Source organism: Papilio xuthus, unplaced genomic scaffold, assembly GCF_000836235.2.
Source record: "Papilio xuthus unplaced genomic scaffold, Pxut_1.1 DF827714.1, whole genome shotgun sequence".
NCBI classification, from domain to species: Eukaryota; Metazoa; Arthropoda; class Insecta; order Lepidoptera; family Papilionidae; genus Papilio; species Papilio xuthus.
In genome coordinates this window covers 3,991,984-4,018,762 of record NW_013530935.1, presented here as the reverse complement: position 1 = coordinate 4,018,762, position 26,779 = coordinate 3,991,984, and the positions used below count along the sequence as shown (strand labels likewise).

Sequence of the window (26,779 nt, the reverse complement as noted above, 5' to 3'; positions counted from 1 at the left end):
ATTATATTCACGTTTTAAATTAATTAGACACGACAGCTACTCCATACTTTATGTATGTTAGTTCTTAACGATTGCGATATCTTTCTAATTTAACTTATAAAACAAAAAGACAAGAATCTGACACTATACCAAACCCTGCAACTCTGACAATGACATAGTAAATACATATTGCCTTTCCTTTTATTCTCTTTGAAAAAACAGAGACAACAATATGTATAAATATAAACACACAGTTAGGTCTAAAGTTTAGTTCCAAAAATTTTTGATTTATTTGCCATTTTATTTATTATAATTGTAAATCGTGTTTTGATAATGAAACTTCTATGTTAGTATGTTTTCAGGACATTATTTTTATGAATCTTGAATTTTCGCATTTTATAAGATTTTTCGATTGTTATTGATAGATTAAGAAGTATTAAGAACTTCTAGACAAGACTTTTTTTAAATTTTTGAAATATTATCAAATACAATACTCGAGAAATTATTTATTATGACTAAATATATTAACATCACGATACATGGCGATACGCATCTAATGTTTTTTTCGGTATTTGTCTCATACAAAATTATTTTTATAGCAAGACGCACATATTGATTAATTTATACATTCCCATCTACAGTTATTCAATATTATTAAATTTTGTAATTAACAAATTGTAAAAATAAACAATAGATAAAAGTTGTTCCTTCTATACCCACCATAGCCCATTCAAACTTAACTGTTAAATATCTAGATATAAAACGCGCCATCTCTGCTTCCGCGCACGTCACTCTCGATCGAGCACGGCGTAGCGCAGGCTGCACGCTTACCGACTCTGCCTTTAAAAAAAATATAGTGTAACTTTTTAATTCTGTGTTTGTTTTGCTAGCTGCCAGTAGCACGTAAGTATTTGTGCCGGTCAATGACATTATGGTATGTAGGTCGCATTAAAGCGGTTTAAAGTGGCCTATTTATTTTTAAGTTTATTTTTTTATTTAGAAAGTTAACTTTTCATCAATTTTTTTTTAGTGCCTAAAATCTAAAATATTTTTAAACAATACGTTTTGAAGGTTTTCTGTGGCTACTTGTTTAACATATTTGTTCTCTCAAAGCCGGTTTCAAAGGTAAACAATATCGGATTTTAGGTATATGCCGATGACATTACGTTTGTGTGTTTGTTCTTGACAACTTTAACCGTGATGTCATAAATTCAAAATGTGCCAGACAACAAACGCAAAAAACGATGGACTAGTAGAATTAAACAGTTTCCCAATAAAATTGTTAAGTTATAATTGATATAGCAATTTATATATAAATAAGAAATCTATATTGACTATTCTTAGCGATCTTGAAAATAGGAAAACAGCAAATCTTACTTCTGACTAATATTATAAACGCGAAAATTTTAAAGTTTTTGTATTTACCTCGTGATGAATTTTCTTAAGTGATATTATTACTAATGTATATTGTTTGTTTTAGATTATCGTTCAGAGCCCAGCTGATAGAAAGATGCGACAACTATTAGGTAAGTTAACAACCCTTCTTAGGGTCCGTTCACACAGACCAGGCCGAGAACAGAGCAGATTTTTATCGCAAGTGAAAAAGAGCTTTATATGATAAAGCTGAATTTAATTATATTTCTCTTGTCTTTTTTACGATTGTGCTTAATAAGAAAACATGTGCAAAGTAAAATTAAACTTTCTTTCATTTTTTTAAACTCAATATTATTTACGTGAAAAAAATTTACCCTGCTCTCCGCCCCTGTCTGAATGGACCTTTATGAAAATCAAAGTAACATTGCACATACTATGTAATATTCAATATGAAATTAAATTATAATCAAGTTGGAATGTAATTTCATATCGTTGCTTGACACGAAGATGTAAAGGAAATAAATACATAAGTTAATGTTACATTAGTATGCGACATTGACTTTGTATTTGTGCCATTTATAAAGATGACGTATTTTATCTCATCTGTACATAACTATGGATCAAAAAAAAACAACGATAAAAGTTTTATTACGCAAGAATCGTGTACTATCGATCAGACTTTATGTTAATTCAATTTTATTTTGAAATTAATATTACTTCTCCATTCCAAAATTCACGACATAAGACTTTAATTAATCAGGTATTATTTAAGTAATATTAAATTAAGAAACAAAATTTTTACAATGTTATTCAAACAAATTATTCGTCAACATCCGTTTAAGAACAATAATGCCTTAACTTGTATACGTGAGAATAATAAATTAAACTAATTGAATGAATGAATTGAAGGAAGTTATTGTTGTTCCATTCTATGTTCGTTCATTGCATCACAAGAACTGTACGTATACCTTTTCTGTTCCCTAAACTGTTGTACAAAAACATAATATTGTCGCTGCTATTTTTAAAAGAAAGAGAGTGATGACTATATGTTTCGGTATGAGTTTTTCAACAATGGACACACATGGTTAAACTGAATATTTGTGTAAACATTTAACATAGCTAGCTTGCAACTATGCTACGAGTAGGAAGCTAAACATTCACATAACATTAACAACACGACAGGAAATCGGCATTTGACAATGCACCAAAGTTGATCATAGTCAAAGATAAACATATTTGGTTTTTGAAAATTGTCTATATAAGTAATATCCTGTATACTTTCAGTAAATCGGAGTAAAAGATATACGAATACTGGATAAGCGAGAAAAGTATCATTGTCCCTTGAACTCAGACTTATCCGGGTTCGACTGTAGTACGATTGAAATAAGAACGTATCCATCTGTCACCTTGATCGGTCAAAATTGCTACAAAAGTGCAGAAAAATTAAAATGTTAAAAGGAATTTTGATTTGAAAACTTAGCGTCACATAATGGTGTACACGTTTATTTGAAACGTAGTACCAGGATGCAGTAAGCTTTGTGTATGGTACAAAGCTTACTGCAAATAACTTAGTAAGTCCAGTAAAATTCAACAATAGGACATAAGAATTTAAGTATAGCAAGAAACTACTTATGCTTTGTTCATTTTGAGACATAAATTTTAATATTTATGTAAGACTCCGCGATCGTATTGCCTTTGTCCATTGGAATCGTACATGACTTGCTAATGAAGTGAAATTTGCATTTACGAGTAACTATAACTTAAACGATGTCGGAAGAACTTTCTTAAGAATGGGATAAAATGCATAAGTCGTTATACAGATCTTTATAGTAGTAAATATAAACTAGATTAAAAACTAAAAGAGAATGAAATCCATCAAAATGTTTAATTGAAATAAATATTATAGAAATGAAGATAAGAAGGTCTTTTCAGACAAATTTATTTACAACATTTTTTACAGGTTTCTAGAAAAAACATCCAGTTTCTTTTTATTAATTTCTGAGAAACTCTATGTTCTACGCTATTAATATTTCATAAATGTAAATGAATTTTGATGTAACAATGAATAATTGAATGAATTTTCTTTCACTGTGTTCTTATGCGTGGAGATATTTCACGATGATTATGATTTAAAAGTTGACAAAGATCATTTAGATGCCACTCGCGTGCGCAGTACTGCGAGGCGAATGGGAACCGCTTTCTCAGACAGATTGTTGAGAGCGTACAGACGACAAAAGTAACGCACTTTTCTCAGTAATGTGCTTAGAGATAACTCTATATATAAATTAGTATAAAACCGATTTTTTTCATTTTCAAGAGAACCAACCCGTCTAGAGTTCTTAGAGAAATCTGGAGAGACAAAGAGTTGTGAGGATTCTCGAATCTTTCGTTAATGATAAAAGCACTAAAGTTTTAAAAAGATTTATCATGAATTTATTTGCGTGTTCTACTTATAGCGGATTGTCTGTTTTTCTGTCGCTGCGCTTGCGCGAGCACAATAGCCGTAGGTCAGTACGGTGCGTTCACCGCTCTCTAGTGCTTTACTGACTCGCGCAATAAATCGTTGGCATAATATGAGATACGCTCAAACTGAAGTGAACATTTCTATCAAAAAGAAATTTAAGTTAAATAAAAAAAATTGATTTCATTCCATTCCATTCTTAAGACAAGCACATCAAAACGAACAAATTCTTCTTATTGAAGATTTAGCATTAAATAAATATTTAGGTAGGCTGAGAAAACAGCCTCTGTTTTTTTCATTTAATTACAGATAAATTTATTATTTAAAATATGTGTAGTGTAGAATAGTATTTTAAATCGATTAAAAAGGCATATCCATATTATATCTATCTTCATTCCAATCCTGGGTGCATAGCACACCGGCGTAGTCCGCGGTACCGTTGCACTCGTCGATAAGGTGACCACGAATATTGAAGGATAAATTTATTTCACAAAAATATACGCAACACCGCAAATCTACATTGATTAGTCAGAAGTAATCGGTTGTATGTATTGTGTAGTCCAATTTCTCTGTTATCTATTTCTCCTATTAAGGGAGGTAACTAATTTTCTTCGCGGTCATGTATATCTATGGCGATTCTATTTAGGGATACAAAGGGATATACGGTTTTTACCACTTAAATTAATCTATCGTAGCTTGTCGCAATTGAATAGTTACTTGTTAATATCAGTGTTGGAAATTGGACTATACGTTAAATGTCTGTCGTATGGTAACCCTACAACTAAGAACCACGGATGTGCATGTTTCGTTCGACCGTGACCGCTGCATGCTATCTCTATTGTTACTGTCTAATTCTGTGCTCAAGCAATTAACAATTTTTGTAGTTTAATGTAGTAAAAAATGTTCAAAAAACTATTGCAAGCTTATGTTAAGTAAATGGATAAATTTGTCAATAGATTTTTTTTCTTTTAATAAAGGATTTTTTTTCAGAAATATACTAGAAAAGGTTCATATATAAATCAGCGACAGATGACACCTTATAATTGGTTATTGCTGGAAATATGTTGTTAATTTTATATAGTAGTAATTTTCCTTTACCTACATAGAGAAAATGCATGTGCAACGTATTCTATGATAGTCGCTAGAATGCATTGATACCGCTACTCTAATGCGACCTACATTTCCCCCGACTTTATTCTAGATGTCTATAGAACAGGTTTTGATCTGCAACGGTTTATCAAGTTGTACATCTTATCCATTAGCAAGGATCTTATTTTAATGCGTCTTCGATTATTGAACATGTTTTAAGAGAAAGTAAACATTAGCCTAGAAAGTCAGCGATATAAAATTTCAATTTTATGTTTAAATGCGGGTATTTAAAAATAATTGCGGTACACTAAGTCGTTATTGGATCTGTTAGTTTCAATAATTCATTTCAATAAGAACCATTTAGTTTTTTGCTAAATATAAACAACCGTGTATAAAAATATCTAAGCAATTTATTATGGAAATAGGGAACTAGAAATCTAAAAACTTTTAAAATAAGCTATTCCTATAATATTGTAAAGAAATGCACTAATATATTATTTCTTTTATTCCAGTTTTATGCTTGGCCTTGGGCTTTAGCAATGCATTATGGTTGAGGCAAGGCCGCTCCGATCAGCCTAAAGACACCAGATTCGTTGGAGAGGCGACTAACGAACTTTCTACGACCATTTTCCAGGTAATTATGATAGAAAGTTAATATTATTTCCTATACATTACGTGACAGTTCTGGGTTCTAAGTATCAGGAAGTAAATTAACTTGATATTGAGGTCACAATGTTAGTGGATTAGTTAATCCATGTCACTCACTCGATAGCAAATGCATCATGTAATCAGTGGACTTGAATGTTTTGAATCAATAAATAAGCTTATAAAGGGAAATGGAAGGTGTGATTCAGTATTCAACTTTGTACCAAAAATATTTCGGTATTTAAACTAATCATTTTTAACATTAAAAACTTATAACGGTTTTAAAGTTTTATTGCACCAACATTTATTAATTCTTTCCTTATAGGGTTACATCGATGATAGTAACAACCTTGCTTTCTCACCACTTGGATATGCTGCTATTCTCGCGATCCTAGCAGAAGGTGCTAAAGGCGAGACGAAAAACCAATTAGTTTCAGCGTTGCATTTGCCAGAAAATCCAAATTTAACAAGAACTACGTTCCGCTACATTATGGAAAGGCTAAAGAATACAAATGAATATAAGTATAATCAACCCGAATTGAAGAATTTCTTTTACATTTACAAAAATTACACAATCAATGAGGACTACAAGAAAATCTTAGAAGATTATTATTTAACTGAGGTACGATCTGTAGAAAGATATCATTCAGAATTGAACAAATCGGATGACGATAGCGAAGTTACCGAGACAAAAGAAGACAATGAAACAAAGGACGAAATTTCAGAGCCTTTAGCCCTTAAAGATCCAGAAGAGAAGTATATTACGTTTGCAATGGAAGATAAGCCCGAAAAAGTTGATGTGTCACATGTAGGATACAAACCAGCAAAGAACATCAAAGAGAAGATAAAGCTTGTTAAAGCGTACGCCAAAAAAGAAAAAGAAGAATCAGAAGACGAAGAGGAGACTATGGTTGCGGTAGAAGCAAGAAATAGTGCTAGAAGTCTGAAAATCTTGCATGATAAAAATGACATTTCCTCAATAGTTTCTGTGAACAGCGTTGGCAAAAAATCCGGCAAACGTAAGTTTTATAAAAAAAAAATATTTCCATAACGATAAATTGGGACTTCTATTAATATTTTATTTTATTTTAGCTTCAAAATCAAACTCGTTAATGATAATCTTCAATGGAATGTATTTCCGAGGTTCATGGAAACAGCCTTTCGAGGTCGTCGAGCCTGGTGTATTTTACAAATCTAATACGATAAAGAAGCAAGTGCCAATGATGAAGACGACGGGGACATTTAAGACTAGTTCTTTACCTGATTTGGACAGTGAAGCACTTATGTTACCTTACGACGTAAGTAAAGAAGTCATCGCCAAAGACTGGTTTAAGTTGTTTATTCCGTAATGTTCGAGACCTGATTTATGCAATAATAAAAAGCGTCGAGAGATGGCTCTGTCTCGTTGGTTTAAAGCTTGAGTGTTATGTTATGAAACAAACAATTAACCAAGTAACAGCCTGAGTCGAGGCTCCTGAGGGAGCCCTCGGGTCCTGTTGCTCTAAAACGAGGTTATAGGGATGTAATTTTAAGAAAAATGCCACATTTCAGGGTGGACGATATGCTCTGCTTGTTGTTGTTCCCCGCTCACGAGATGGTCTTACACGCCTTATCGCGGATTTACCTTCGGTACCCATCGCTGATATTCAAGAGACGATGATCGATGAAGAATTACAAGTTTCGTTGCCTTCCTTCTACGTGGAAACAACTACTAAGCCAGTCGCAGCTCTTGCTAAGGTTAGTTATATTTTTGATGGCAAAAATAGTTACAACTATCAACTGAAATGATTTGGAATGAATACTTTGATACTTGGAACATGTGAGAAGCTTATCAATAAAGGCTCGTAAAAGACAATAGGATTACGATCATGGACATAATAGTGTTATAGTTATTGAAAGTTGTGTTAATTGCATTTAAAAACATATTCGATGTATTCTTTATGTATCATAATATGTTATCAAAAGCTGCAGTGAAGCGATTCATAACATATTATAGCTTCATGGAAACTTTCATGTTTAAAAAAAAACATAGATAAGAAAGTTTGATTTGGTCCACTAATTTTCACTTAAAACAAATTTATCTATGACTTGTTTAAATGAAAAGTAATTCATAAAAATACATATATTAGAATATATTGTGGATATTGATTATTAACTAACCGAACCTATGATTATCACTTTAGTTTAAAACTATTCGTTGTTGTTACTGTTACATCAAGACGTAATAAATTTTTACATTGTCCACCATATTTACTACTTTCCAGTTTGGTGTGAGTAACATCTTCAGTCGCGAGGCCGAGCTATCCGGTGTGTCGGAGGACGAGGGTCTTTTCGTACAAGAGTTGGTACAGCACGTCGCCGTCCGCGTGGATAACGCGCATTCCGCTGCCAATGAACTTTCTGGTAAGGATATAATTGATACTTCATCTTCTGTTGCTTTGCTGTTAGATTTAAAGAAGAAAAATGCACTGCCATAGAGGTCTATAACATTGCAGACTATGATACTTACTTATATGTGTGATTAAATTTTATGGAAGGAAGACTACAGAAATATACGTCACACCTTTTTTTATTATCTTCCATTTGTATAGATAAAAAATATTTGTTGCAGCTGCCAATCCAGGAATTGAATCATTGAAGAATGCTCCCTTCTATGAAGAGAGGTCACCACGTCGCTTCTGTGTCGAACATCCTTTCATCTTCTACATCATGGACCGTCTCGACAACCTCGTAGTGGTCGCTGGCAAGGTGACCGATCCACAACAGCCAACCACATTCGAAGTTTAAATGTTTTAAGATTTTTTTTAGCTTAGTTTTAATTTTTTCGTACTTAAAGAATTTTATGTATGTGGGCTTATCTTTAATGATTTCTATGCCACACTCAAACCCACCCAGATATTTTGTCTTTTTAATTTTATAGCTTGTTCTCATGTCTATGAAATTTTTAATTGATGCATCGATATTTGCTGTGAATTTATGAATTTCAACGTTTTTTTTTTTATTATTTCAAATCTAAATCTAAACCAGAGGCATTTGATAACGAAAAAGTACACAGCGTAGTTAAGTTAGAATAAGTTTTTATTTTTTAATTTATTGTAATTTTTGTGAATGTTGTGATATGTTATAGAATAAACTATTTATTTTCAAACAATTATATTTATATGTTTTACCCTGCAAGGTCTACCTAATATGGAAATGAGACATGTCTGTCTAAAGAAAGAAACGGAAAGTTATTGCAAATCCTATTCTATTCAATCTCTTTGAGCAAAGTTTTCTAAATACATTTTTATAGTATAAATCAGCATCAGTTAATTTATCTGTTGTATATTTATTTTAGTGTTAACATTAAAATAACACAAGTGATAAGAAGATCAAGTTTTTCCAAATTAAGTTAATTTTAAAATTAAGTGTGAAAATAATTATTTGCTTTTAAATGTTAACAGGCGTTAACAAGTATCTTATTACAAAAAGCGATAAAAAGTATTAGTTCGAAAGCACTTATTCAAAGACATCTTTCAATTACAATCTGTATCTAAAATAGCGGTTGTGATGTTGAAATTATAATCTATGCAATTTTATTTTACAAATGTGGGTAGTTACATTCCTATACTTGAAATGGATTTGTGTTATTAGAAGTAAATGTTGCGCTGGTCGCGACAAATGTGTTGAAAATAATAGTAAATATTAGTGTTTATGCAGTTGAAAACGATATGGAATCTGATAAAGAGAATTTGAATAAGTGGATCGACAAAACACGGATACCTTTACCATTACAACCATTGCCGGCTTTACCGAAGCATTTATTGAAAAGTGACCAGCAAAGAGTTCCATTAAGAAGTCTTAATAGCGTCGATCTTGTAGCTGGATCGAGTCGAACGTACGGAAAATTTGTATCTCATAAACAAAATGTTCAAAATCAAAATACAGGGGGTGATAAGTTTGTAACTTTAAGACAAAAGAATGATGACCTCGATTGGGACCTTAAACTTATAAATGACAAGAATAAAGACGAAGAAGATAGTGTGATAACAATTAGTGATGATAGTTTTAGTGAAAAAGAAAATTTAGGAACCGTTGAACCGAAAAAGGTTAACACACCTTACAAATCGCCAATATTAGAACCGAATAAATTTAAAAATGTAAAGAGAAGTTTAAAAAGACCGCACAGTCGTGAGTTGCAAGGACTTTCACCGTTAGGAGCGGCTGAAAAAAAAGGGGATGAGAAACATAAGCGACGTTTGAAATTCGATGAAAATTTCCGCGATCTACAACCTCCGGATTATTGTAAGTCGTTTCAAATAGTATGCATGTTTGAATATTTATACCAATTCACAGAAAACTATATCAGGATTTATTAAAGTATCTTATACACTTTAATGAAACATATTTTGTCAATTTTCCTTAATATTTGACCTTTGTAAATCTTGAAATTATTAAACTTGTCTTTAGTCTTTGCGCATTGTTAAATATTTCAAAAAAAGAATACCTAAATAAGATACACGTGTTTCATTGCAAAATACTGGGTAATTTTATTTATAGTAAGGTAATTTAACGCACTAAAAACTATGACCTCTGAAACGTTATGGATATGTTTGCTTACAGGTGAGGAGTTGTATAAGAAGTGTCTGCACAGCGACTACGCGAAAGATATGTTTGAATATTTGTTAAGCGTTGAGACACCAGGCCAAGTGTCAGTTCTGCCAACAATCAGTCGTGCTTGCGTTCTTAATTGGCTGATGAAAGTTAATGTAAGGCATTTTAACCTGATATTTTGTAACAGGCGCTTTTGAAATAGTTCTAAAGCCTTGTCACTCCAAACTTAAGATAGGTTCCAGCTTAACGCGTATAAGCTGACGATTTATGACATTTAATTTCCTTATAATCTAGGCGAAAAATGGAATTCAACTAACTGTCTTGTTATTAAACTAAATATTAATTATAATTAAAGATTCATAGCCGTTTCATGGCCAAATCTTTTATCCTCGTCTGCCAAAGAAGTTAATTGATCGTGTTATAAAATTTTTTAGAAACATTCTACACAACCAGTTTTATCAAATTTCATATGGAAAAAAAAGAAATACAACTGGCCGGTTATAGAAACTGGTATTTTTTTTGTTTATTTATTAACGCATACAAATAGCGTATATTCTTTATTCAGTAATTTTTGCGAGACAAATCTATTTATACATGTTCTATGTAAAAATAATTATTCATAGTTAATCATCATATTTCCTCTTTTAAATCATTAATTAAGTTTTGAGTGAAAAAATTCACAACACAACAAACTGCCGTACACAGAGTCCTTAAGCTATTACTTAGGTAGTTGCTTGGTGTAGATATATGAGAAATGGATTTGAAGAGTATTATTAAAGTCGATGATCTCTATCAAAATCGTGACTGTATATTTCATAAACCTGTATAATATAACGCGCCTAAACCAGTCATTCTGAATTGGGGTTTAGGTAAAACCAATGACGTTTTCCTCTCAAATAGTTCTCATATAAATGCCATTAGAAAATTGCTAATAAATCGAATACTAAAAATAATCAATTAAGTATTCACTAGATAATAACAATGAAAATATATTAAAGAAAATAAAAGTAGGTAAAATGCCAAGCAGCTTATTCATCTTTCTGCATCAATCCATTTTCCTTTTGACAAGATTTAAATTGCGGGATTCGAACCTGCGACAACGTTATTACACGTACCCTGAACTATGAAACCATTAACACTGTTTCAAGGGTCCTCGAGGAAATCCGGCGGTAGTTCAGACCGCTTGTTGGTACTTGGACTCCGTGCTCTGCGGTCGCGTAGTCCAAGTAGACCAGTTGCAGCTGGTAGCCGCTGCATGCTTCTGGATAGCGCAGAAGATCCACGGTCCTGTCTCGTTAGCCTCCAAACTCGTAAAGTACTCGAACAGAGCCTTCAGTTGCAACCAACTCAGGAAGACTGAAATGGGAATCTTAAATAGACTGGTAAGAACATCTTTGATTCTTCTTGCGAGATATATGTATGGTCGTGGCTAAATATACAACCTCGGCTTTGACGGCATTGGTTGGAAAAGCAGATGACAAATAGAATGATTTCTAAGGCATTGAAGGCGTGAAACAAGTTTGTAGTTGGATAAAATAAAATTAACGATATTTAATGAGAATTTAGGTGTTGTATTTTTGTCACATAAATTATTATTTATTACAGAAATTCCCTAAACAACCGATAGTACCTCAAGATTTTATCACCTACTTATCATGGGTTTCAAATAAATCTTGCTTCGGAGAGATCGAAATAGCCGCAACGTTTCTCTGCATGTCCGCTCTGATGATTGACAAGTCCTTCAGCTCTGAATTGCCGTCAGTCATCGCAGGAGTCTGTGTACGAAATGCTCTTATAGCGCTCGGAGATCGAGAATCTATCCAGCGTCTTCATAATTGTCCAATGTAAGTACTTAATTCTTATGTAATTAAGTCAATGGGATTTTACGGATAAGAGGATTCTAAATTGGAACGCCTTTTCAAAACAGGTTTCCCATTCCAAGACTATATTGCATGTATTTAAAATATTCCGGCGATCCATTATGTGTATATTTCATTTTTGTCCTTAGCGCCCGAATGCATTGTGCGAGAGATTTCCTGTATAAGCATGTCATAGCACACATATGCAAGAAACTTTTTTATTAGTCTTTAGGGCTCGATAGTCCGTACTTTTTCCTACCCCTTTTATTTACATCGCCAATCATTTTCATTAGGCGTTAACCCGTATAAGAGGACGCGCGTGTTGTATAATGATAAAGTTATGGCCCAATGATAATGCACCCTTACAAAATGTAGTTAGAATTATTAGTAAAATTAGTACCGGATGTAAACAAAAAACTAGGTATTGAATAAACGAAAAAAAAAGATATTTAACATAGAAAAGGCAACATTTATGCATTCAGTATATTGTACATTTTGTATTATCCTGTTATTCTGTCCACTTCTTGTGTTACAAAGATCAATCTTTAAAGATCATTAACATAATTATGCAATGGATGCGTTATTAAAAAACAAGTTCTTTTTGTTAGTATTTTAATAATTAATTATTTTTAACAAATATGATAAAATGTTTTTATTATTTTCAAGGTCACTGGAGCAATTACGATTATTTGTTTATCGATTTGACGTCATGTGCTGTACGGATAATAAATATTCAGCACGTTTGTAGACTCAAATTTGATAGTGCTTTAAATCCTAAAGGAATATAACATATATATGTGTAGATTAACATTTATACTGGAACAGGATTCTATGGTGGACGAATCAAAAATGAGATTGGTTTTTACAGGTCCACGTTAGTATTTCTGCCAAATAATAGTCAGTTTGCTAAAAACGTGTTTATTTTCCTTTTAGATTTCAAGCAATACAGAAAAAAACGGAGAACGTGTGTGCAATATGTTCGCGGTTACGTCGAGCTGTCGGTGTTGTCGCACAAAACAATTTCGAATACAAAGCGCCAATCGAGCTTTTCGGTGCAGGTCCACATTTTATAGCGCAAAAAGTGATAAAATTTGTAAAAGATACATTCGCCGTCAACTGTACATAGACCTTTTTGAGGAAAATGATCACAACATAATGGAATAGTGACGTGATCTTAAGACTGGTTGGTTAACTTTATGAATAAAAAACAAGATGGCAGAATGCCTCGACTGACCGACTGTACTATTTATATGAATATTTTAATTGTATTTTACACTTGGATTTTTCTTAATGCCTAAAAGTATAAAGAGTTTTGATGTTTCATGCTATTATAGATTAAATTTATGTGGTACAATTTAATCGATTTTTGATCTTACATATGTGTAATTATAAATAAACTTTTTTTTTAAATTTTGAATAATAAGTAATCATGGTTCTCTTAGAAATGGCATCCACTCTTTGATAATGCCAGAATATGTGACATAAAAATAAATATAAATTCCAAGTAATTTATTAACTTTAACTCACGTTCAGACTTTTTTCTAATTTTTTATTCTTCCTTTTACTTTTTCCTCTTAATTCTATTTATTTAAAAAAAAAGCAAATAGTTAAACTTTTTATAAAGCACTAAAATAATGTTCTAACATCTGAAAACTGGTCGGTAGTAAAAAAAGATTAAAAAATAAAACCCACTTTGTAGATGGTATTTAAACTTGAAATAATGCCTTAAAATAAATAAGGCTAGTTAATTTTATTTGAAATGTGTGTTTTGCAAAAAAAAACAATTATTATTTTTGTATTAGAAAAATAATTTAGTACATTTATAACAGTAACTTCCCATAAGCTTGACATTTATAACTTTTAAAATAGCATTATAGGAACTCATTTATAGACTAAATAAAAAGACGAATTTAAAAGACTCAAATGGACTGACTTTGACGACCAAGGAATAGACATAAGAAAATATTTAAAAATTGTAATCATCTTGAAAAATACTTTGTAAATAGATAAATAATAAAAATATTTAGCATGGATTTTATTTTTTTTATTACCTAAAGGTCAAATAAAGTTAACATAATTATTGATAGAAAAGAATAATTTTATAAATCCCCGATCCGATATTTTAAAAATAAAAACATCTCATCTTAAAGCGTCAGGAAAACAAAAAAACCGGCTGCCGCGGAAAAACCAAGACTCGAAATGTCTACTAAGTTGTTTAGACGACTCGTATCATGTGAAGATGATGCAATAAACAAAAACAACTTTATGCCTTATGAGATATAGTTCTAATTTGATTGGCATAGAATTTGTTATGAAGGATCGGACAATTCTGATGTTTGTGACCATTCGGCTTATATCGGACTTTAGTTGTGGCGAGCAAACGTGTATCTTGTTGTACAGATTAAATATATCACATGAATGTTGTTAAAATACATTGTTATTCTTTATAATAAATAAATTGCTGTTTATTGTTTAATGCCAGTGCATCATTTAAAGTTAAGATGTTTTTAAAACGTAAGTAAAATATTTTTTTACTGTCGTGAGTCAGTGGTGATGTGCATGCAACAGATAATGTATTGTTATTATACTTATTACTTCATTTAAGTAACAAAATACTTTTTACTTACAGTAATAATAGCATATTCCATATTAATATGGAAAGCAGATTCCCAGAAATATCAATCAAATAATGATTTTGAACGATTTATTCTTTCAAATATTCCGCAATTTAACGTAGATCCGTATGGTGGTAACGTATTTTCTTCAAGATTTTCACAGAATACGGATGAATCATATTTAAATAATGGACTGGGAGCTCAGAAAAGATCAGATTACCAATCTAATGTACGGACTCAGCTACCAATTCAAAAAAATAAATTGCAATCACAACAGACAGTTATTCAACCCAATGTTCAACAACAAAAGAAAACACAAATTCAAACTAACCAAAAAAGTGTTGCAATCCCGTTACAATTGCAACAACCACAAAATTTGCAATCACAAAAACCACAAAATTTGCAATTTCAACAGACACAAAATTTGCAATCACAAAAACCACAAAATTTGCAATTTCAACAAACACAAAATTTGCAATCACAACTGCAACAACAGGACACACAAACACAACTGGGCATAGATCAACAACAATCGAATCTACAGCAACAGTCAAACTTTTTCCAACAAAATCAGCAACAGAATATCCAACAAAATATACAATCACAGTACCAACAGAATATAAAACCACAACAACAGAGTTTTCTCCAAAATCAGCAAAACCAAGGACAATTTAATCTCCAGAGTCAACAAAATCAACAACAAAATTATCTCCAAAATCAGCAAAACCAACAACAAAATTACCTTCAAAATCAGCAAAACCAACAACAATTTTATCCCCAAAACCAACAGAATTATCTCCAAAATCAGCAAACCCAACAACAGCTGCCAGTCTATCAGCAATCTCCAGATTACGGACAGAATAATCAAAATTATTATTCGGGTCAAACGAATACACAATCAAAAAACACCGGTCTACCATCGAAATTTGGCACTGACAATACCGGAAAAACAAGGCAAAATGCAAATTACAACAACGAAACACTGGCTTTAACTAAATTTGCTCTGAAATTGTTTAAGGTGAGGTTTTTTTTTACATTTAGAACATATGTCATGAACCTTTTAAAATGATTCCCTCATCTTTAACGACTCGGGATTTTTGTTTTATTTTTTGTCTAGTTCATAAAAAAAGTAACTGCCATCACCAGTAAACATTTATTATAATTAATATCTTGAGTTCCTAGCTATTGCATACTTAAATTAAAAATATGCACACTATTGAGAAACAAGGAAAACAATTTGCAATATGTAAGAATGTTGGTTTTCCCATTTAACATCCTTTATTTAATGGTTGTTTTATAGATGATAAAATAATCAATTTTAAATGAATTTCAGGCTGCAGTCAGCCAGGAGAATAGTGTAATATCACCGTATTCGATAGCATTGCTTTTAGCACTTGTACAACAAGGCTCGTCCGGATACACGGAACAAGAAATCACTCAGGCTCTACAGTTGACTCCGGACGCATCACAAACATTGTTTAAAGGAATTAAAACTTTCATGAAGGTAAGATGATTGTTTTTTTTTCAAAGTTACAAAGAATCAAGTGCCCATCCGATGTTAAGTATTAGAACCGATGTACACGGATACTTTTGAGGACTGTTCGACCGCGAACGTTGGCACTAACTGCAATGACATGAGTCCCAAAAGTGACCCTAACTGAGACATGTTCATACTGTCATGGAATTCTTATAAAAACATGTCAAGAAATTTTGAATTTCGAATTCAAAATTTAAATAAGAATTTTGATCTACCTTGTTACAGAGTTAAAAGGTAAAGTTATAAAGCTATGTTTGAGAGATCAAACCAAACTGATCGTGAAAATATTGAAAGTCGAATTTAAAGTCAAATTGAACGAATAGATCATATATATTGTATTATGTTATATAAGTTAATTTAGACTTCTGGTTACTGAATATATAATAATATTTGGGGTTGTCGGTAAGTAGGTATATATTTTATATTAAATTTATATACTAATAAGATAAATTATTAAAATTAGGTTGTTTGATTTCATTCGATTAATTTTATTCCTTTTCTTCTTTTAATAGAAACGTGGTTCCAGCAACATTTTGAAGATTGCGAGCAACGTGTATGTAGCAAATGGCTTTACAATTGATCAGAAGTTTAAATCAAACGCTATCAATGCTTTCGGCAGTGACGTCACCAGTGCAAACTTTAACGATCCGTACGGAACCTCCGCAAGGATAAACAGTTGGGTCTCTGACAAAACGAATCGCAAGATTAAAAATCTTTTGACACCAGGTAACGTCTTTTAAGTTGCCATCGTATAACAAATGTGACCTTTTTTACATATTATTATAAAGTTATGAACTTTTATGTTACTTATGAAATAACTTACACTTTACTTACAAACATAAATATAAATATAGTAAATAGTTTTAGATGTTAGTCTTCGATTTTTAGTATCTATATCAATTATTGTTTATTTATGAAATAAATAATAATCTAAACTTAATTTTAAAATCCTAGCAACCCGATTGATTGTAAATACATGAATCTTATTGGACTCCATTTATTTGGCAGCACTTTAAACTATATGTATGCAATTTGTATACAAATACAAAAACCCACATATACATGAAATCGGGCTTACATACGCGCAAACATAACTTAATAGTCGGGTAAAAATGTCTATTTTCTCATTTCAGAGTCAATAACACCGGCTAGTTTAATGGTGTTAGTGAATGCTGTATACTTCAAAGGGAATTGGGACATAAAGTTCAGACCAGAACTGACAGAGGACAGTATTTTCACGCTAAGCGATGGCTCCCAGAAATTAGCAAAATTCATGTACGCGACAAGAATGGTCAGAACCGACGTCGATCCTGCACTTAAGGCGCAAATAATGATACTCCCATTCCAAGTAAGCTATTAATGAAAATAAAAACTTAGAAACCATTTCCCAATGCCTGCAAAAGACCATAAAATAAATACCACATTCTTTGACATGGTGATGTTCTTCAAAAAGAATGGAGAATAAGATATAGGATATAGAGTAAGGGAAGGACTATTTGACTAGATTTAATTGATTTGTTTACGATAAGTATTTAGTAAGAAAATTATTGTATTAAGCCGTTTTACAAGAAAGTTATATTGTTTTTGATATTTCAGGGCAGTGAATACTCCATGATGTTCATACTTCCACTTAAGGGAAACAACGTGAATAACGTACTTCTATCGTTGACGGAGCCACAACTCTACTCATACCAAAACCTTGGCCCTAAGGAAGTTAAAATTCAAATCCCCAAATTTACTGTCAAACAAGACAGTGACGTACAATCTGTTTTAAGTACGGTAAGTTAATAAAGTCATATTTAAATTATAAAATAATATTTTTATAGGACTCAGAGAGGGTGGAAGAATTTTTGGAGTAAATTCACATCCTGCCAAATTTTTGCAAAAGACAGGAATATTACATTCATGACATATTTTTTCTTCTTCTACAGCTTGGTCTTTGGACAATGTTTAGCAATGAAGCAGAATTGCAGAGAATTGGTCAAAAGAATGGTATGTCGCCACGGATCTCATCTGGTGTACACAGCGCGCTTCTATCTATTGATGAGAGCGGAGGTTCCGGTGGCGCTGCCACTTCTCTGTCAGTGGTTGCTCTTTCCTACGATGATCCATCAACATCTTTCACCGCCGATCGACCCTTCCTTGCAATACTCTGGGATAATAAACTTACGACACCTCTCTTTATGGCCAAAGTTGAAGATCCGGAACCGTAATTTTTAGTAATTTTTATATTTTAGTGTAAGGATTGTGAAGTGAGGTGATTAAAAATTTATATTCACTCCCGTTCTTATTATTTTAGCAATTGACCAGAATGAATGTACGGTTATAACCGTATTATGGAGTTCGTTATCTTGGCGATAACTACTAATGGGCCAGTAAGTATTAGCTTACTATTACAAAGAAACAACCGTAGCGTAGGGAGTTGCAGACTTTTAATTCGGTTATGGTCTTAAAATAAAATTATACAATAATTTAAATACTTCTCAATTACATCGAATATTTTTTCCTTTTGATTCTCTTAAAGAAATTTATAAACGGATCATCGGCGAATGTTTTTGATTTATCTTCGTTGTAGAAGTCTTCGATTTCTTGTAGAGTTTTGCCTTCTGTTTCCGGCAAATAGAAGTACAAGTATATAGCGCCAAGGAAACCGCACCCTGAATAAACAGCAAAAGTGCCCCATAACTTTAAATTGATTTCTAGGTCAATAAATGTTTTCGCAGCGAGGAAACTGAAGATGTAATTACTGGCTGCCGCGATGCCTTGAGCTGAGGCACGACTCCTAGAAAATAAATAATTATTTGTACATATCACTAAACTGAAGAGTGAAAGGTTTTTTTAATTTATAATGAAAAAGGTAACGCAAGAACTAAATAAAAATAATTGCTGTTAATAGTTGTGTAGGCACAATAAAACTATTTCAACTATTTCATTGGCACCAGATAAATTTAAACTTTTGCAACAAAATTAAACTTTCCTCCTATGTAAAATACTAGACTACTGGACACTACTAAGATATATCTCACCTGAATGGAAAAACTTCTCCAAGCAGTACCCACGGAACGGCGAGTCCGGTGAAAGTAGCCACCATATAGAATAACACCAAAGGTACGTAGCTCTTTTCCGTCGGAAACGTATTAGTGTCATAAGAATAAACGGAGTCTGCGAGATTCTTTCTGGCGTAGGCGCTGAGAGCAGCACAGGATATAGCAGTACCGATCATCGCTGATACTGCCAGTTTGCGTTTACCAACCACTTTTATTAAAGTCACCACTATGAGGGCAGTTAAGAAGGTTATGATGCCGACCATAAGCTGAAATAGGAATTTATCAGAATTAAAAAATATGAACAATCTAAAGGCTTCCAATACGAAAGTTATCCCAAGAATCGGACTATGTATTATGTTTGAAGATGTTTTGAGTTTCTTACAACAACAATTTTTCCGTCTTGCGCCATGCCAAGTGCACCGCAGATGTTCACCATGTTGGGCCGTATGGGTGCGAGGCCGCTCATGACGTAGAATAGAAAGTACATCATTACCAGCACCAAGGGTCTCATCGTCTCTTTACACAGCATCACGTATCTAAATTTGTACATAGATCTGTAATAAAAAGTAAACGCACATTGATGTTTTTCTATAAGGTAAATTAGACACTCTATATATTCTGTGACTATTAAGATTTTCCGTTTCGCTTGACGAGTAATGTTTTGCGAGTCCTATTACGGTTCCGTAACTTTTTTTGTAGCTACCAATAGAAACAAGGGCTGTAAAGGCTACAACAAATTTAAAGCAATATACACCTGCGTAAGTTACTTTGTAATATACCTTTTAAATGAATTCATTTTATAGTGTTCACAACTCTTCGTCACGTCATCTATCTTGTCACAAATGACACACTTCTGAAGTTTCTTACTGTACTCAACCAGTTCATCAAATTCTTCTTTAACGTCTTCTGGTTTAGTCCAGCCTCTCAAATAGCAAAGAGACTTCAATGCATCCTTTTCTCTTCCTCTAGAAAGTAACCAGACTGGTGTTTCTGGGACCTTAAAATACACCATAAGAATGTATCATATAAATATTTGCCAAGAATAATGATTGCACAAGAATTTTCACTTACCAGGAACACGAAAGCCATAGAGCTCACGGGTACAACAAGACTAATTAACGCCGCTTTTCGCCAGTCCACCACGGTGCCCAGAAAGTACATAACGAATACACCGATTGATGTAAATAGTTGTGTCAGAGTGCAAAGAGCACCGCGTACTGATGGCTCACTGGAAAATGTAATTAAATACCAACAATTACTAAATAATAATAGTTAAGAATACTTTAATTGTCAGTTAGACTTTCTGCCGTGATCTTAAAAGCCAATGAAAAATCCATTGCTGTTAACATTTTCTAGCTGTTGCTGGATCATTATCTAAGCTATTACTCATATTTCTTAATTTTACTTACTATGTTATAAATAATTATAATGACAATTAAAATGGCCTTTATTAGACTGTGAAGATTTGAGAAGGATTTTTGCTTATGTTCAAAAACTTTCCTAACATTCCTAACCTTGATGTTTGATTCGTTCAGGAATTCGGGTCAGCGACCACAAGTAGATAATAAAGAGCCGGACGAGAGACGTGCCAATACTACTCTATTTGTGTGATTGAAAATCAATCGTTTCAAATTTCATTATTTAATAGACTCGAAGAGTCACTAACATCTTCGGAAACATACATCCTATCTTTCAGGATAAAAATAAATTATTAGTGAAGTGTAGTTAAAATTAAAACTGAATCAAATCTAATATTAAGACATTATAGTGATACATCTTCGTATTTTTAAATATTCTTTGATTAAATCGTAAAGATAAGATTGCAGCCATTGACCTAAAACTAATATCTTCGTCTTTCGAAATTGAGGATACCATTGAAATCGCATTAATATAAACATTAGCTTATCGATCTCGAAATTACGAAATAAGCGGTACACCTAACAAAATATTAAGGCAAACTGAACCAATCTACGTGTTCATAGACATCTATCAATCATGTTTGGTAGCATGTTGGTAGCACTTTACACAGCTAGGAATTAAATTGAGAGATTTTACCTGATCTCTCCTACATAGGAGTTGATCGGTGCTTCCATGATACCAGTTCCTAATCCCAGGAGTCCGTTTGCGATGAACAAAGAAGGTAAATCCCATGAGAAATACAGCAGTATCCAAGCAACAAGATGAGGAATATTGACCAAGAAGTTAGCCCTTTTACGACCACAAAAGTCGACTATTGGACCTGACAGCAATGCTCCAACTGGCTGAGTTAAATAAGAAAGACTACCTGAAAAAAAATCATTTTATTTTTACCCGACTAACAAGAAATAGTTTTTATTAAAGATACAAGGACAGTAGACCTTTACGACGGTGGCCTGTAACATTATATTATAATGTAACATAACATAATCTTCAGTTGAAAATGTAGTGAGAAATTAAATACAATATACAAGATGTTGTATAACTAATATTTGAATACGGCAAATAATTCAAAGGACTGCATTATTCACCGTCTTCATACCAGATAAGAATATGCGTCAATGCCCTCAATCAGTCAAAAATTGTTGGAAAGCACTGAAGCAAGAAATAAAGACAATAAATAAAATAATAATTGTTTAAATAAATTATTTATTGAACTCGGAGATTATTAATATTTAAAAGGATTTTTAAAAGATACTTACAGACCCTACTTTTTTGAAATCTTAGATTTGAGAACTTTGACGTCACAATATGGCGCGATTTAATGCTCGTCTTATTTGGACCGTATTGTATAGTATTATCACATGTCATTTACCATTATTTTAACCAACCATGTAGTTACGTTGTTACAGTAAATTCACTGGTTATCTTTTACAGAATGAAAAAAACATCGAATAGGTAAAAAAAACAAGAACAAAATGACATTGAGTAATTCATTAAACACACAGTTTAAAAATTTCCAAGTCCATATAAGTTGGTTATCAAAGAAAGAATGGATGGATTGTGTGAAAGAGAATATGCGTAAGAAGAATAAGAATTCAGATATGACGGGTGATAGAGATGTATGGAGGAGTACATACTGTACTAACCCTCTGTAGGGATAAGAGCAGGTTGATGATGATGATAAATTATAAAAAAAAAACTGTTAAGATTCAAGTCAGTACACTGTGGTCTAAAAATAAGTGATTGGAATAAGCCTAACTGACCACGGAGGATGTTCGCGTTTATTTGCTTCTTTGTGTACGTATATAGCTTAAACGGCTTGAGTCATTTTGAACTGCTAGTAACATTCAATTCATATCCTTTCTCGAAGTATCCTCGGGGTATAGTTAGTAGAGTTTTAGGTCATACTAGTTATGGAATATTAAGTAGTTATGACGGTTAATTAAGCATTATGAATATTAAGGAGAAGCAGAATTTTGTTTGGAACTATTCCTGCCGCTGAGTTCCGTCATCGGACATCACGACTCACCGCCAAGTTTCATCCATACTATCTCGATGGCTGGCAAAACACAACCGTGCGGTTTTCACGAAATTTTGCACCTCGCACAGCATCTGGTCACAGATGAATGGTCTGTCCATGGCGGTATTTCCAAACCGTTACGACTTAGGGTCCTCAAGAAGCGAACTATCACCATCTCAAAGGCCGGCAACGCATCTGCGGTTCCTCTGATTTTGCAGATGTCCATGAGCGTCGATGAATATGTCGGTGTTCCCTCTGCTTGTTTGCTCCTAGTCTTATAAAAATAAAAAAATAAAAAATATTATCTTACCAAACCAAGATGCTTGTGTTTCATCCAATGATAATCCTTCTTTGGCGTTAAGAAGACTCGGTACGGCGATTGTAGTGAAACTAATCGCCATACCGAGGTCTAGAAGCAGAAAGTTGGGCGGCATACATGCTATCACCTGGAATACAATTGCGTTGAATTAAAGAAGTGGTTCGTTTAACATTTCAATCTTTAGTCTTAATTGAAATATTCAAATTGACAGGTCTATTAAATCCATTGATATTTGTTTTATTATGCCTCGTTTGCATTATGGTAATATAGTTGGACAGTCGTGCTGAACCCGCATGGATTGTATTGGCTCACTGGCACCAGTTAGTGTTTACATGATGCCAGTACTGGTATACTGTATTACTGTACTGGAATATGGTAAACCCGTATTGTAACATTTTGAAATATGTGGCCTTCATTTATTATTGACTATCACGGCGCCACAGAGCTGACAAAAAGACAAATTAATATACGTGTAATTTAAATCAATTTTCTTTTCGAATATTAGCATAGGTTTCGATAATTTTTTTGGAATAAAGAATTCGCATAAGGTGATACATTTACTCTTTAAATGCCTGCCATATAATTTGGATGTTTATTGTTACAAGCACGAAATTTTGTGATTGACCTTTTTGTGTGATGTACATAAGATTACATTGGTGTAATACAAAGTAAAGTCGAGATGTTAAAGCCAAGGTAAACTACTGTTCTTTAGAGTTAAAACACGCATGTACGCACACATCAATGAATAAATGGATTTAATATCAGTTTAAGGCCTAGTAATTACGCAGAGATATCAAATTAAAATTCAACAACTTTGTGACTAGTAAAGTTTATAGCTTTGCAATTTAAATATCAACTATTAAAATATCGTTTAAATGTGAAAGTAGAAACTTATAAAACTGGAAACTGGATTCTAAGTGCATAAGTAAATGAATACAGCATAGATTGATAAAGTGGCTATCCTATTTTAGGTCTCTAAACATATTACGTGAAAAAAAATGAACCATAAAATAGGAACCATAACATCATTGTGCAAAAATTCTTTAAAAATACGTAAAAAATGGACCGTGATGTAATTAATTAATCGTTGGTTTCTATGACCAAAATCCTTGTATAAAACTTCCTCCGTCTCCTTATCTTTGACTAAACAGATATAATTTACGAGGATTTAGGTCTCAGAAGCCATTGATGAAATTGAATTAAATTGATTTGAAGAGTTATTTTATTATTAAAAGTCGATTAGCTTTCAATAAAGTGTGGATGATTTTTTACAAGACATTGAACTTGTGTTTTAAAAAGTTTCTCTTTCTTCTATTATATTATACGAGTATAAGTGAAAGACGTCAACGCAAACATTGCATGTACATATTATATATAGATATTTTATTGCTGTATTATACAGGTTAACAATGTTTTAAGACGTTAAATTCTTTTGTTAAGTAAATCCTTTACATGTTTGTTATCATGAAAGCACTAAAGATTATTTCTTTGTATGTACAATGTAAAACATCATGTATTAACATTTTGTTTAACTATTCACAAACTAGCGATCGCCCGCGATTTCGTCAACACAGAATTTACAAACCGTAGATCATAATATTCCATACACATCAGCAACCTTCCATTGAAAATTCTGTCGAAATCGGGTCGGATCCAGTCGTTTCGGATAGACAAACAGACAGAGAGACTGACAGGCAACCGAAAATTATAAAATTTGGTTTTTCGTTATAAGCAACGCAAATACATGATGTCTACAAAAAAGTATTTTTTTCTTAATTACATACAGACACTGCAATTTTATTATATGTATAACTTTGGTTTTCAACTGCAGTGACAAATTCTCTTTAAAAATACAGAGAAAATATTATGGCAAGATAAGTATAAACGCAGTCGAAGCCTATCTTAAAGGATTTCTGTTAAACAAATATAGTTAAATAATGATTCAATCTTCCTGTTTAAATTAAAGTATTTGATGTACATTATAATAAGATGGCCTCGTTTGCAGCTGTATTTTTATTTGCGCATGATTTATATCAAAAATAAAAAGAAAATAACGACAGAGAAAGACAATTCGCAATATTTGAGCCTTCGCTGTCGAATAAGAATTGTGGACCTTTTTATTGTTAAAACTTAATGAGACCTTTATATTTATTATATAACTAGCTGAACCGCGATCCAGTCCGCTCGGAATTAAAAAAAATCTTAATTAATAGCCTATGTGTTCTTCCAGACTATGTTCTATATCTATATCAAATTTCACGGCTATCTGTTGAGCCGTTCTGGAGATACCTTCAAACAAACATCTGTCCATCCATCTAAACATTCGCATTTATAATATTAGTAAGTTTATTTAATTATCAAAAATTAAATATATTTTTGATGTATTTGCTTGGTGGTTACCAAGCGTGTAAAACCTTATTTTTATTCTTTTTGGAACATCGTTTATTATTGACTACAAACAATTTAAAAAATTAAAGACTTTTTAAGGAAATATCAAAAAAGTTAGTCGATATCACAGGGGACCGAAAAGCTGGCAGCAACCTCGGACAAAGAATTAGTATAGGTATTCAACATGGGAACGTTGCCAGTATCTTCGGAATCTTGCCTAAAGGGACTCCGTTTAATAATATATTTTAGTTAATATTTTATTTAATATCATAGACTTAAAAAAATGTAATAATATTATTTTTAAGATATAACAATGGAAGTCCACCGTTACAATAACCTTTATTAAGTTACAGATACTGATCGACGTAATTTTATTTGTTTATTCACCTCACACATACAAAAATATTCCGAAGTATGTAAATGTCAATTCCATATAAAATGTTTTTCGAAATATTTTTACTTACTCTCGGAGTGGTATTACTTTTTTTTGGGTCATTTTGAGTAAGATATTGCAACTCTTTAGTCTCACAATGAGACAATAAAGAAAGTTTACGGCCTTGTTAAAAGTTAAATACGAGCATTAACTTTTGGTAAGAATCGAAGTCGTGATTTTTTTTGGACTCAAGCCAAACTCTCAAGCTTTAATACAATGGTTAATTAAGATTTGGAAGAAGGTAAAGATTTTTTATAAGAGAAGGGGACAAACGAGTGGTGGGAACAACGAGGTGATAAATGACACCCATGAACAACGGCAAAATCAGAGGAACTGCAGAAGCGTTGTCGACCTTTCAGAAATAGATGGTCTGGCTTCTTAAAGGATCCTTCGCAATTATTTGATATACAGCCGAGGACAGACTGTTCCACAACGCGTATGCGTCACTTGTGTTATATATTTGCAAAATAATCAAGGTATTCATTTTATATAGTTAATTTGAAACATGTTGAAAAAACGGAGGCTATAATTGCGTGCCTGATATCCTACAGAGATCTTATTTATTTTTAAAAATATTAAAATATTTACTAACCTGAGAAGCAACACATCGTATTCGACTAACAGGGATAGTACTCGTAATTTGATCTTGTAATTTATGCACCATTTTTAATTAATTATTAATTAATAATTACTAATTAATAAATAATGATGCCACTAAAATTATGCACCTTATTAAATAATTATATTTGCGTGATAAACATTTCTTCACTTCGATAACACTGAATGCGAAAATGACGGTACAAATATATTTCTTACGTCGCGGCTGTCACATCCTATGATTGTTAACTCACTGTCACTACACGCACTTGTACGTTGTATGTACCCAGTATAGCGCTATTCAAACATAATGGGCGCTCGTAATTTGATACGAGCACGATGTGTCCGCCCGCGTAGCCTAAAACTATAGAGGCGAGTCAGCTTTATATACCATTCTTTTATCC

The 26,779-nt window shown here is 32.5% G+C and overlaps 4 protein-coding genes across 6 annotated transcripts; 3 read left to right on the top strand and 1 right to left on the bottom strand.

Moving 5' to 3' along the window:
- The first annotated feature begins 752 nt into the window (after positions 1-752).
- Positions 753-8,699, top strand: serpin-10 (serine protease inhibitor 10). 2 transcript variants are annotated; one of them, XM_013310513.1, is made up of 8 exons: positions 753-913; positions 1,460-1,505; positions 5,416-5,537; positions 5,874-6,567; positions 6,641-6,846; positions 7,100-7,285; positions 7,813-7,951; positions 8,160-8,699. In XM_013310513.1, the coding sequence occupies exons 1-8, from the start codon at positions 911-913 to the stop codon at positions 8,333-8,335; spliced, it is 1,572 nt and encodes a 523-aa protein (XP_013165967.1). In that variant the 5' UTR covers positions 753-910; the 3' UTR covers positions 8,336-8,699.
- Positions 8,700-9,129: 430 nt separating this feature from the next.
- On the top strand, positions 9,130-13,340 carry LOC106116628 (uncharacterized). Its single transcript, XM_013310518.1, has 5 exons — positions 9,130-9,832; positions 10,151-10,296; positions 11,290-11,523; positions 11,747-11,985; positions 12,934-13,340. Exons 1-5 carry the CDS (start codon positions 9,259-9,261, stop codon positions 13,124-13,126), a joined length of 1,386 nt encoding a protein of 461 aa, XP_013165972.1. The 5' UTR covers positions 9,130-9,258; the 3' UTR covers positions 13,127-13,340.
- A 1,005-nt stretch (positions 13,341-14,345) lies between these two features.
- On the top strand, positions 14,346-18,437 carry serpin-12 (serine protease inhibitor 12). Of its 2 annotated transcripts, none has more exons than XM_013310508.1 (8): positions 14,346-14,514; positions 14,630-14,998; positions 15,032-15,633; positions 15,949-16,119; positions 16,665-16,878; positions 17,286-17,500; positions 17,749-17,931; positions 18,084-18,437. In XM_013310508.1, exons 1-8 carry the CDS (start codon positions 14,502-14,504, stop codon positions 18,363-18,365), a joined length of 2,049 nt encoding a protein of 682 aa, XP_013165962.1. In that variant the 5' UTR covers positions 14,346-14,501; the 3' UTR covers positions 18,366-18,437. The 2 variants fall into 2 exon arrangements, with proteins under 2 accessions (XP_013165962.1, XP_013165961.1); XM_013310507.1 differs by having other exon boundaries at positions 14,630-15,005; positions 15,039-15,633.
- Positions 18,438-18,539: 102 nt separating this feature from the next.
- On the bottom strand, positions 18,540-26,751 carry LOC106116626 (facilitated trehalose transporter Tret1-like). The gene is made up of 8 exons (XM_013310515.1): positions 26,371-26,751; positions 22,949-23,084; positions 21,255-21,483; positions 20,271-20,427; positions 19,979-20,196; positions 19,582-19,753; positions 19,179-19,465; positions 18,540-18,934 (listed from the first exon to the last, which is right to left on the bottom strand). Exons 1-8 carry the CDS (start codon positions 26,440-26,442, stop codon positions 18,640-18,642), a joined length of 1,566 nt encoding a protein of 521 aa, XP_013165969.1. The 5' UTR covers positions 26,443-26,751; the 3' UTR covers positions 18,540-18,639.
- Between the last annotated feature and the right edge of the window lie 28 nt (positions 26,752-26,779).